Source organism: Chelonoidis abingdonii, chromosome 1 (assembly GCF_003597395.2).
Source record: "Chelonoidis abingdonii isolate Lonesome George chromosome 1, CheloAbing_2.0, whole genome shotgun sequence".
Lineage (NCBI taxonomy): Eukaryota > Metazoa > Chordata > Testudines > Testudinidae > Chelonoidis > Chelonoidis abingdonii.
The window spans coordinates 351,069,489-351,083,146 of NC_133769.1; the positions used below are offsets into that span (position 1 = coordinate 351,069,489).

A 13,658-nucleotide genomic window follows, 5' to 3' on the forward strand; every position below is an offset into this window, starting at 1 on the left:
GTGCTCTGGGGGTCCTCCTGCCCCAGGCGGGGGAGCTGCTGGGGTGCCCCTGCTGGCATGGCTGGTGGGGAGCTGTGGGGATCCCCCCCATGCCTGTGGAGTACCCCCACTGCCCCTGGCAGCTGAAAGCTTGGCAGCCCTCTGCCTCAGGCAGCAAGGGTATCTCACAGCTCCCAGTGGTCAGGGCTGAAGTCACAGAGGTCTTTGGAAGTCACAGATTTCGTGCCTTCCATGACCTGTGTGATAAAGCCGTAGCCTATCAGTGTCATGCTTCCACATAGAAGGGCTGCAAACAAGAGTGGATTGAAATTTTTTGAAAGAAAGGGTTTATTTTAACTTTAAAAACAAAATAATTTCAAGATAAACTATTGACTTTTTTTGAAATTTTACATTTTCACAAATTTTTTTGCCAAACTTTTAAAATCAATTTGTACTGAAGTTTTTATGAAAAATCTTATTGAATGGTTATTGGAATGTTTTGTTTACTGAAAACCTGTATGTTAATAAATGAAAATTTTCACTAATCATTTAAATAAACATTTGGATAAAACTTCTATGAAAAAATGTAAAAAAATTGAAAAAAGAATAAATGGATTAGTTCAAATTTGGCAAAATGGAAATAACTTCAAAAAAATTTTCCATTTAAATATTTATAAATATTCTCTATCAATCTACTTCCTTTTTAAGTTCTCTTACCACATCCATTACCATATTTAAAAATCATCAGTGATATAAAATCCACCATGATTGTTGGCAAATTGTTGCATTCATTAATTATTCTCATTGTTAAAAATTTACACCTTATTTCCACTTTGAGTTTGTCTAGCTTCAACTTCCAGCCATTGGATTATTTTCTGCCCTTCTCTGCAAGACTGAAGACCCCATTATTAAATAGTTGCTCTCCATGTAGGTACTTACAGTCTGTGCAATATTAATTTTATATCAATCTAGTTTTTTAATCAAAATATTGTGTGGTACCAACTCAGATGCCTTACAAAAGTCTAAGTATATTAAATCAACACTATTACCTTATTAACTAATCTCATAATTTCATCAAAAAATATCAATTACTTCAACAAGACGTATTTTCCATAAGACCATGTTGATTTGCATTAATTACGTTACCCTCGTTTCATTCTTTGTTAATTGAGTCACGTATCAGCTGCTCTATTATCTTGCCTGGGATCCATGTCTGGCTGACATCCCATTTGCCCTTTTAAAATAATGGTACAACATTAGGTTTCTTGTAGTCTTCTAGAACTTTCCCAGTACTCATAGACTTATTGAAAATCAGTATTAAGAGTCTAGTGAATGCCTCAGCAACTTATAAAACTCTTAGATGTAAGTTATCTGTACCTGCTAATTTAAAAATGTCTGACTTCAGTAGTTTCTATTTAACATCTGCCAGAGATACTAGTGAAATGGAAAGAGTTTTATAATCACCATATGATAAGATTGTATCATGTGTTTTTCCTCAAATACAGAAAAAAAATATTTACAGAACACTTCTGAATTTTCTGCATTATTACTGATAATTCTACCCTTTTCATCTACTAATGGACCAGGATTCTTTTTGTTCTTAATATATTTTAAAAACTCTTTTTTATTGTCCTTAACACTGCTGGCCATAGAGGTCTTCTTGTGTCCTGTGGCTTCTCTTATCAATTTTCTACAATTTCTAACTTCTGATTACCATGATAGGTCTCAAAATGAAAGCCTAGGTCTCCTAGCCTAGGCAAATGGGACCACTCACACTATGTAAAGTTAAGCATACATATATGTTTTTGCAGGGTTGGGGCTTTTGATTTTGGCAAACAGAGCAATGACCACCCACATCCATATTCTGAAATACTGTCCTGTTTGTCATGAGTGAAGTTTATCAGCATTCCAGGAAAACGCTGCTGGAACTGGTGTGCATCATGTTTCATTTTAGATTCCAGTTTTATGAACAGGAAGAGCAACACTAAATCAGTCGTGTGGAGTGGCTATAAGCTTGTCTACCCTTAAATGGTATACAATCTTAACTATTCCAGTATAGTTAAAGTGGTACAAATCCTTTAATGTGGAAGCAGTGATATAGATATAAAGATGCTTTACATTGGCATAACTATTCCTATGCGGGAAAGGGAATAAGTCACCTTTGCACTGGAATAACTTCATCCACATGAAGGCTTTTAGTGGCTAAAAAAAACCTTGCATCCCTAACCATAGGTATATCAGTAAAACTTTTAAGTGTACACCAGGTCTTAGCCAAGTTGTGGTGATCTGAAAGGAAACTTCTTTTTCTTCTTTTTTTGTAATGCCTGGTGTCTTGTGTGCTTGTTGAAACACACAGAGGGGAAAATATCCATTATTAAAGGATGAGTGTTCTTAAAAACTGCCTTAAATCTAATTCACACATGAGGGATTCTCAGTGCAACAAGCAGTGAAACATGGCCAGGGCTGTCTGTTGCACTATCTTCCATGCAAACCCTTTAGTCCCCATGGTATTACTTATCCCACAGACACATCTCACACTGAACTCTGCAAAAAAAAAAAAAAAAAAAAAACTTTCTTGGAAGAGTTTTCCTGCTTGATTTGCTCTTATGTTTCTTTCATCATCCAGCTCTGCTGGCTGCTGGATCTGGGCATTGCTGCTTCTGTGATAGGGGAGATAGCCTCCACCTCCCTTCACTTCTTCCCTCCCTGGTGCCTCACTCCCTCTCTCCCGCTCAGCCTGGCAGGATCCTACCAGCAGAGCATGCAATCAGGGAGCAGCAACAGCAGGGAAGATGCAGAAGCCTAGTCAGAAAGAGCATCTCTACAAGCTACTGGTGATTGGGGACCTGGGTGTGGGCAAAACCAGCATCATCAAGCGCTACGTCCACCAGAACTTCTCCCCTCACTACCGGGCCACCATTGGGGTGGACTTTGCCTTGAAGGTGCTCAACTGGGATGCTGAGACGGTGGTACGGCTGCAGCTCTGGGATATTGCTGGTTAGTACAGAGGGGAAGGGAAGTGACAGAGGGAGGGGTCCAATTGCCTTGCCCCCACATCTGTCTAGTATTGCACAAAGTATTAACCCAAAACAGCATCAAGCCTTGAACTGGGAACTCCTGAGGCTTTAAAAACAATGGAGGAGACCTAGGAGAGAACACCTCAGGTTAGATCAAAACTTCAGCGCTCCCCTCAAGGGTGGAGGAGGGAGGGCACGTCCTCCCCTTAGGGATTCAGTGCTAAGGCAGTTCTGCCTAGTCTCACTCATCTTCTTCCCCACCCAGGTACATGCACACTGTGACAGGAGCACATTGACAGAGTCTCTCATCACTTTTATGATTTTTTCCCCTCTCATTCAAACTGTTCTCACCCACCTTACCTGACAATCTTAAGAGGTTTTGGGGTTTGGGTTGGGTTGTTTTGTTTTGTTTTGTTTTTTGGTGGGAGTAGGAAAAATAGTCTCCTCATTGTATGTTTTCTGGAGGAAGAAAAGGCTCATCAGGATTGTTAATGTGATTTTTGCAGTTATTAACCGAGGAAAGGCTATTGTTGGGTTAGTTTAGCAAACTTCTTTGATTTCTTTCCTTTCTGTTCCTCCCCCCCGGTGCAATCCAATAGAGCTATTCACACTGCTTTTTAAAAAATCGCTATTTCTATTTGAGGAATAACCTCACTTGTCAATAAATGGTTTACTAATATTTCCTAGACATTTTACAGTAATATAAAGAAAATTTGGTAAATTATTCTGCATCATGAGAAAAAGAATAAAAAAGGAACAACATTCTATCATGCCTGTTTTATTTCCATTTTTTAAACAGAATAAGGCCACATCATTGCAATAGATATTTTGAGAAAGATTTTTTTTTTGCATTGGCCTATATTTTGCTTCTAATTAAAATAATGAATTTTCATTTTCACTGTCTCTCTTTATAACCATTAACTGGATTTCAGTGAGCAAAATGTAAATATGTCTCAACAGCATATTTAGCATGTCAGTACCAATTTTTCATTTAGTCTATATAAGAGAGAGGAACCGTAAATACTACCGCTATAACACAGAATTTTTTATACTACTATAACACAAAGCAAGGCCTTTTTCATTCAAATGAATTAAGAAGTTACCTTTACAAGTAAGGAACTGCAGAGAAAATTTTATCTGCTCTACTTACATTCTGACTTCTGACCTGTATTTTAGGTTTATTGACTTACTCTAGAATTACACCTACTGAGGCCAGTGAAATAAGAAAATTCTTAGCATTCTTTTTGAATGAGGGGATTTCATATGCTTGTGTATTTGGCACAGAGAGATGAGCTAGCTCGTATCTGAGCTCTGAATTTGGCACTACTATCAAAACTACTAACACCACAGAAGATGGTTTATGCACAATCTTAAAACTATTTAAAAACAGATGCAGCATCTCTAATGAGACATGTACTCACAGTTTTTAAAAACTTCTTTTGCATGCCTTGTTCCAAAGACTATATTAAACTGCTGATCATGTGCTGTTGGATCATATGATGTAGCTTTCAGTCAGGCAGCAGCAGGTTTGAAAGCAATTACACCAAGCAGTAGTATTCAGTGGCTAACACAATCTCTGAGTGATCACACATGACAGAGAGAATTAAAGGACTTAAACTGGATTGCTAAACTCCAAAAATCTCAGTGAAGGTCAGCACAGTGCTCGAGAACGAACAGAAGTTACCATCTGAGTTCTAGTGTCTGGCTTCGAAGGAGTTTTAGTTGCTGACCAATGTAAAATAGAAAATAACTTCTGTAAGCTACACTTTAAATTCAAACCAGCACAATTCTGGTGTTAAAGCTACCATGAGTAAGGCAGCTGGCTGGTGTGGAAAACAAGTTGCTTGAAAATCAGAGGGAAGTAAATTTGATTGGGGAGGGGCAGTGAACACAAGCAGTATTTTATTTTGTGTCTTTTATTCTGGCTGTTGAGAACCACTGCGAGCAAAATACAAATATCCAAAGTATAAAAGAGGACAAGTGAAATTCCAGAGCTGCTCTGGGTCTCATTTTGGAAAATATCTTTATAAGGCAATGCTTAGCTTTGCAGAGGAAGCAATGCCCTTTATCCTACAAAACAAATGGATAGGTTTGGCTTTGTATTAGGGTAACACTAAAAGTAGAAGATCCTGCAGATTTATCAATCTGAGTTTTATACGCTCCCCACTGCAGTGGTCACTGAATATACTACCAAACATGGTGCTTACTCGCATGACTAGATCAATTGTCCATTTCAGTGGAGTGACACATGGTAGTAAATTGCAGGATCAAGCCCATAATTTGCTCAGCAGTAAAAGTAGCATGGGGCTCGATTCTGAATGGTGCTGAGCATTGATAATTTCTATTACAGCACCAGTGGAGATGAGAGCCCCGAGTGGCTGCATTATTTCTAGAATGAATTTATACTTTCCAGTGAGGTGTTTGGGCACAGTATAGCTCATTGAGACACAGAAGTAAGAGATGGAAAAGACAAAACTAGCTCATTCAGTGCCATCCCCTGCCACTGCAGGAGTATCCCTGATGGGATATCTTTTAGTATTCTTATTGTAGCAGAAAAAAAGGCATAATGAGATCTAATAACTAGAAGCTGAAACTGGATTAAATTTAGACTAGAAATAAAGCACAAACTTTAAACAAGGAGGGTAATTAACTATTAGATCAATTTAACAAGGGATGAGGTGGATTCTCCATCACTTGATGCCTTTCTAAAAAATATGCTCTAGTGAAGTTATGGGCTGGATGCAGGAATTACTAGGTGAAGCTGTACAGCCTGTTTTCTACAAAAGCTCAGACTAAGTGAGCATAATGGTCCATTTTGGCCTTTAAAAAATCTATGACTTTAGTGTTTTAATCAAGGCAAGTTCTAAAAATTCCAAGCAACTGTGTGTTTCCAGCACATCCATGGGGAGGGTATTCCACAAACCAGTACTCCAGGAAGTTTTTCCTAATACACTGCCTACCTTTTCCCTATCTTAACCTCAGCCTATTACTCGTAGTTATATTTCAGCGTATGTCCCTACATAAATACTCTTGCAACTTGGATTTCACACCCTTCAAATAGTTGTAGTCTGTTATCCAATCCTTCTTTAGCTATTGATCAGCCAAGAGATAGATAATTAGCTCTGTTAATCTTTCAGTCCCTGCATCTCCCTTATCTTTTTGTTGTTCTTTTCTGAGCTCCCTCCAATTTGTCAGTATACTTTTGGAAGGTGGTGCCTAAACCTTAAAGCAAAAATACCAGGCATAGTTTGAATCAGAGCCTTGGAGATAGACACTATTATCTACTTGGCCTGCAGTGGTGTGCTTGGCAAATACAGTGCATAACTGTTTTGAAGCCACAATGTATTATGCTGCAAACTTGTGTCTAATTTGCTGTTCACTATCACTCCCTAGATCTCTTTCAGAATTATAGCTTCCAGGTTTCCCTGTTCCACTGAGCACATGCATGTTGGATTATTTCTTCCTCCGATATATCGGTTTGCATTTTCCTAGCTCCTGTTACTTTTTGCCCGTGTCTGCCCCTCATATTGAAGACAGCAGCATTGTGTTACAAATGGGTTTGTTTCCCATCCATGCCATTTTCACCTTCAGAGACAGACACATTCGCACAGATACTATTCAAATGATTAAAAAGCTGTAAAGTCTGTAACAGCGTTAGGGTCTATCACGAGCAAACGAGCCTTGCATTAATGCTGAGCACATTATGTCCTCAGTAGATCATGCCCTTAGTAGGATGCCAAAGATTTTGTGACATACGCACAAAGAAGATAGGCATGGTGATTTTTCAGCTAAGCTCCCTTGAAATTACTGCTTTGCAGTCATAAAGAAGAAGCCCCATGTCCTTAAATACACTTCTTCTTTCACTCTTGCACAAAGACTGTCTGTGGTTTGTAATGCAATCTGTCATCATCTGTGGGCCTGGGCCAGCACACTGTACTTGCAGCCTGATTTCCAAGCTGCCCAAGTCTCAGTTGATGGCAGAGACTAAATCCACTGCATGCTAATTTAGTGTCCAATCCAGCCCCCACTGAAGCTAATGGCAAAATTCCCACTGATTTAAATGGTGCAGAGTCTTCCCCATAACCAGAGAAAGACCATTTTGAGGTGGAAAGTCCCAGACCAAAAGCTACTACTGGGACAATGGGGGGAGAGTGAAGGAAGGGGAGGGGCATGGAGGTTTCAGAGCTCCCTGGAGAAAGAAAGCTCTTGACCCTGTTCATTCTCCCAGGAAAGGTTGCCGGGAGAATGAATAGGGATGGAGGAATACATTTAATCTCTTGTAGCTCCCGGTCGGCAAGCAGATGGACCTGAGCCTGGTTTTAGACTGGATTTTTTGTTTTCATTTTTACTTGAAAGTGGAGGTAGAAGGAGATATCCTACCCATCACTCCTCCCACTCACCAGATAATATGGGCAAAAAAGGGAATTTGGGCTCAACTATTTTTAAGTTGCAGGTGGAATTCTCACATTACCTTAGAGTCCATGGGACAGGATTCCTATTTCCCTCATCACCAACCATTTTATTTTCAAGCAAAGATGAGTCCTCAGATCTGTGGGACCCTTTGCCTGTCACAAGGTGACAGGCACTAACTGAATTGTATGAACCAGGAAAGCCTGATGTATTTAGTCAGTGACCCTTTATATTTCTCTCCCTAGCCCACTGACTTTCCATTAGCTTGTTCATTAGGGGAGGCCCAGTACCCAAATTTACAAGTGGACTTTCAAAAGCTCTGAAAATGTGGCCACTGTTGTAGTGTATAAGAATTAGATGCTACTCAATTCCTGAATACAGAGACCTCACAAACAATTTAAAGGGGCAATACCTGGTTCCTATACACTACAACCGCATTTTCCCCCAATATCCTAATGTAAGGGATGGGCATTTCTTAGGCTGAATGAATGTCCATGACCTAGCATGAGACTTCTCAGTGAAGTGATTTAAAAATTTACTGTAACATGGACAAAACAACATATTAGTCCCTAATCTTGTTTTTGCAAATGAGTAAACCATTTTTGCTGATACTTGCCAAGAAAATTCAGCCTGATGCAGACACCTTGTATGTGAAATTTCAGCCCAAACTGTTAAAGTTTGGCAAAAACATAGGCAACTGAAAACAGGATCTTCGAATGGAAACTATCAGGAAACCTTAACTATAGGCAGCACCACTAGCTCTGCCTAGAATGTATTTCCATTTTTTCTTTTTGTTGTTGTTGTAATAGTACAAATAAATATTGACTTCCCTCAACTGTCCTTCAGTGTAGCCATCAACAGGTGCTGCAGAACTTGCTCTTGGGAAGGGAATTGAAGAAAAGATGGGGAGAGTAGTTTTATGGCTCAATTAAAGAAGAGTATTTCATGTGAAAGAGCTTTGTGGGAAGAGTGAATGAATGGGTGCTCAAGGCTGGCATCACTGACAGAGTAAAAAGGGTCATGGAGTGATGTTATAAGAGGCAAGAGTGGACAAATAGGGAAGAGCAGAATTGTGACAGGCCCCGAAGGTGATGACAAAAAGCTTTATACTTGATATGAAGGAAGCTGGAATGTTGTCATAATCAACATGGGAGATGATGGCCTGAGTGAGCTGTGTGGGCTGAAGAAAAGGGTTAGATTTTAGAAATGCTATTGCAGAAGAAGCAGTGGTGTTTGGATATGGCCTGGAATTGTGCAGGGAAACAGGGGCCAGAGTGAAAGATGACTCCCAGCTCCCATGCTTGGCTGAGAAGCAGGATAGTGGCACCAGTGACAGAGAATGAGGTGAGTGGAGGTAGCTTTGGAAGAAAGATCAGTTCAGCTTTGACCTGGCTTTTAACCTTCCACAATCTCCTAGCCATGGAGATTCTCTGGAAAAGTATGAACCCAAACTTGTCTGTTGCAGGGCAGTCTGCATACTGTTGGCTGACAGATTCCTTGAAAGACTGCACAGCACAGGGGACACGAACATCACAGGCTAGAATGTGCAACCCTACCTTACACTGGTGAACACTCACGCCCACTGGTGACTACTTCTGGGAGTAAATGCTCAACTTTGTGAGCCAGGGGTGCCCAGTCTAGGCTTACACATGTAACTTAGGTACCAAAGAGACAAAGATCTCTGGGGACACACAGAATGTAACATAGATTACAGGATCCCTATCAAGAGGCCCCCAGGAGTTACAACCAAGTGAACTATGGTAATTTTTGAGAATATACCACTCTTTCCAAGACCCTTTGTCACTTTTATTACCTGCAATGGTCACATTGTCCCCTAGACATCCTTAGCGTTCCCATCTATGAGCATGTCTTATTTCCACACTGCCTCACTGGGGTGCAGTTCTACTTTAATTTATTTTTATTTAATTTATTTTATTTTATTTTATTTTATTTATTTCCACACTGCCTCACTGGGGTGAAGTTCTACCCTTCATTGACCCACTGGGCAAGGCTATACTGCACCTGGAAGCGAACCTTCCCTCCCAATGTATTCTCTATCCCCCCTGTTCCTCATACATATGAGGCAGCTGGGTGGACGAGGAGAGGAGGAGGAGGGAAGTGAGGTAGTTTGGGCTTCAGTTTCATTAGTATGTGGACAACAGTCAGATTTACTTCTACTCCTACACCATCACCACCAACAATAATAAAACTGGGTGGTATAGTGACCCTGATTTCCAAGAGCATTTGATATAGGGGCTTGAATGAGTGAGAGCTGACTGAAGCTCAAATCACGTAATATGGGAATGCTGATAACTGGCTACAGGGAAATATCTGCCCTCCGGTATTTGACTTCCTCTTCACTTCACTTCCAGGTGCAATTGAAAAGGGTGCTAGTGACTTATAAAGCACTGCGTGTTTGGATACTATCTCCACGGGCAGTGGTTATCATAGGCAGGAGAATGCAGTGCCTTCCCAAACAGCCAGGTGTTGCCCTTTCCATGCTCTGCTCCTAGGCCCCCTCCTGCTTCCTGCTCTGGTTCTTCCTAGTCCCCACGTGCCATGGCCTCAGCTGGGGCTGCATGCACCACCCATCCTCCTGGCGCTCCGGGGCTGGGGACACTAACTTCAGGCAGGGACTGGTGGCCATGGGGGGTGGGTTCTGGGCTCTGGTGGATTGGGCGGGGCCTCGGGCAGAAGGGATGGGGTTAGGAACTAGCCTCCCTGAGCTGGTAGTACACAGTCCGCCCAGGACTATCTGCCCAAGAAGTCACCTTTCTCTTCATGATCTTCTGTTGCAGCCGAAATCAACTACACTGCTTGACCTAGATTTAAATGTCTGGGAGCAGCTGGCAGGGTGTCTTTAATGGAGGGCTCTCAATTCTGGAATTAATTTCCTCCACTGCTGATAGCTCAAGTGATGGCCTGCAAAGCCTGCCTGTTCCGCAGACTCTAGCCAGATAGGTGATAGAATTGTGGAGCAGAGAGTGTTTGTTTTAAGGTTTGGTTTATATTTTTCAGACTCTGAGCAGATACAGAGGCAGTTTTTAAAGTATAACTGGTCAGCTACATGTTCATGGTTACAGTATAAATTATGATGTGGTTGCTGGTGAGATTATGTAGGATGCATTTTTAGAAATCAGTAAAGTCCAGATTTCAGTGCCCTTTATCCTTACTTGTGTCGAATGATACCTTAAGCCTCACTAGCGGTTCCACTGAGACCAATGGTACCATTTGTGGAGTGAGGTTGTATTCAGATCCTGATTGCTCATGGCGTATATGACCTTACTCCAGTACCTTGAGCTCATTGGGGGTCGCTTGTAGAGTAAAACACACTCTGAATCTGGCCATTAATAAATAAATTGTGTGATCTGGAAAGAGATGCACTGTTGTACCCATGAGCCAAACAAGCAACTTTTCCTTAAATTTCTGCTGGTTCTCATGACAAGTTACAGCCCAGCCCCCTTCTGCCCATCCCTGTAAAGGAGGAAACCAAAGACCCTGTGAGGAGCAGGAGATAATCCTGGTGTCTTGATCAACACTCCCTCTTGCAGTAAAACAGGTTCTAATGTTCAAGGCTGTGTTTGAGATGCTGCTGAGTGCATAATGACTGGTCTGTTTTCTAACTCAGTCACTGGACTGTCTGTGTCTAGCTCCCCACTCTAGCTAGAACACCACTTCAAAGCACCATTCAAACACTAATGCAAGGGATCACATTTCCTTAATGAGGATCACATCTTAATAAAACACATGTGTAGTTTGTGGAGAACCTCCTTTCCCATTCATAATTATACAAAATCCTTATGGCATCTAATGTAATTGGAAAAAGAACACCAGGAAAGAATTTAGGCCTGGACCCTCAAAGGTATTCAGTCACCTAACCCCCCTTGCATTCAGTGGGAGCTAGTTGTTTAAATACCTTTGAGGATCTGGGTCTTGGTTACTTTGCTTAGCCATTGGCTGCACTCTCTTCACATCTTCTTTTTTCCTCCTCCTAATGTTATGAGGTTGCTAATATGGTCTCTGCTTTGTGAATAGCTGCTTTCACGTGCATCCAGGCTCTTCTTTGCAATGAAGAACTTGGACATCTGTTAAAGCAGCTGGAAGCAGGAGGCAGGGTCGGCACTGTAGCACTTGCCAGCTCTTCAGAGACCACCAGTAGCCAGCAGAGCACACTCTGAGAGCCTCTGCATTAAGTAATTGTTTTGATTATTAGTGACTTTGAATCAGGGATCCCTTGATGCCAACCAGCAGCAGATACAGGGAGGTGCATAGGGTTTTACAGGGATCCCCTGGGCCAGATATCTGCATAATAGCTCACCGAAGGGTGGCATGTGAGATCTCTACCAAAAGTCCATAGCCAAATGGTCATCATAATCATTGCAAAATGTATTGTGACAGGGTCGGGCCAGATGGCTACAGGAGACTGATAGAAGGCAGATATATTAACCCCAGGTTAAGCAGGTCTCTTTTCCCTGGGTAAGGTAACAGGGGAAGTTCCAGAACAATCAGGAACTTGCTGGAACCAATTAAGGCAGACAGGCTAATTGGAACACCTGGAGCCAATTAAGAAGCTGCTAGAATCAATTAAGACAGGCAGGCTAATCAGGGCACCTGGTTTAAAAAGGACCTCACTTCAGTTAGTGAGGGGTGCGCAAGGAGTTGAAAGTGAGAGGGTGTGCTGCTGGAGGACTGAGGAGTAGAAATGCTATCTGGCCTCAGGAAGAAGGTCCTGGGGTGAGAATACAGAAGGTGTTTGGAGGAGGCCGTGGGGAAGTAGCCCAGTGAGTGTAGCTGTCACACAGGTGTTACATGAAACACTGTAGACAGCTGTGATCCACAGGGCCCTGGGCTGGAACCTGGAGTAGAGGGTGGGCCTAGGTTCCCCTCATCCCCTCCAACTCCCTATTGGATACAGGAGGAATTGCCTGGACTGTAAGTTTCACCAGAGGGGAAGGTCCCTGGCCTGTCTCCTAACCCACTAGGTGGATCAGCAGAGACTGTGGGGATTGTTCTCCTCCCTTTCCCCATGCTGGCCAATGGAGAGGTTAGCTGAGTGAAAGGCAGGTTTGAGTCACTAGCAAATTTGGCCAAACTGCTGTGAATCTGTGAGGCGAGCAAATCTGCCAATAAGTGCAGGACCCACCAAAGCAGAGGAGGAACTTGGTCACAATATGTATAGATAATATTTAAGGAGTTATGTATCCATACTGAAAATTTTGCCCTTAAGGTCTTGGAGATAAGGCAGGTCAACAGGAGCTGACATACCTCTGAGATTTCTTTTCAGTCAGCAGGTAACTGACACCTATCTCCCTCTCTGACCACTTGTGTATTGTATGACTATTTGCATGCTAAGCCAGGTACAAACTGAGAAACTGAATTCTACAAGGAAGGAAATCTACAGGATGAACAAACTGCAGAGGGGTATCCCATTTATGAATAAAGACAAAGGATGAGGTGGCATATCTTGGAGTGCAAAAAGACATACCTTCACCTAAGAAGCAAACTGACAATGTGCATATCACAGGAAAGAAGGGTTACAGCCTGTCTAGCTGTAAAGCACTGTAAGGGTATGGGGTGAATAATACTTTCTTAGACACAAGAGTATATGCTTAATTAAGTCTAGGCTCTAGAATGTGTTACTTTGTATATCACCATTTATTTCCAATATTTCTACTTCTTGCTGCTATAGCAATTGAATGTCTGTGCTTTGTTAAATAATCATATACTTTATTTCACCATTAACATATCTAACTCCTGTGTGTTAAGCGGAGCAGAGATCTGAGTTGGAACTGGTAAGCGGTGGTGTAGTGAGTCTTTGGAAGAAGTGGATCGAGCTAGACACTCCAGAAAGATGCTTGGAGGAATCGAGGATTGGAATGTGCCAGTTGCTAACCTGTAGAGTGAAGGCAGGACTGCCAGGCCCAGTGGGGAATGCTTGTGTTGCCTGCAGAGAGTGGAATTGGGGAGCTGAGAGATTCAGCTTCCCTCATAAAGGAAAACAAGAAGACTTTTTATCAATACATTAGAAGCAAGAGGAAGACCAAGGACAGGGTAGGCCCACTGCTCAGTGAGGAGGGAGAAACAGTAACAGCAAACTTGGAAATGGCAGAGATGCTTAATGACTTCTTTGTTTCGGTCTTCACTGAGAAGTCTGAAGGAATATCTAACATAGTGAATGCTTATGGGAAGGGGGTAGGTTTAGAAGATAAAATAAAAAAAAAGCAAGTTAAAAATCACTTAGAAAAGTTAGAT

At 41.8% G+C, this 13,658-nt stretch overlaps 1 protein-coding gene across 1 annotated transcript in view; it reads left to right on the forward strand.

The window, feature by feature from the left end:
* The first annotated feature begins 2,727 nt into the window (after nt 1-2,727).
* RAB38 (RAB38, member RAS oncogene family) overlaps nt 2,728-13,658 on the forward strand; it is a 31,150-nt gene continuing 20,219 nt past the window's right edge. Inside the window, exon 1 of the mRNA XM_032804408.2 lies at nt 2,728-2,976. Within this exon, the coding sequence (XP_032660299.1) occupies nt 2,772-2,976 (205 nt within the window). The 5' untranslated portion in view covers nt 2,728-2,771. The remainder of the gene's footprint in view (nt 2,977-13,658) is intronic.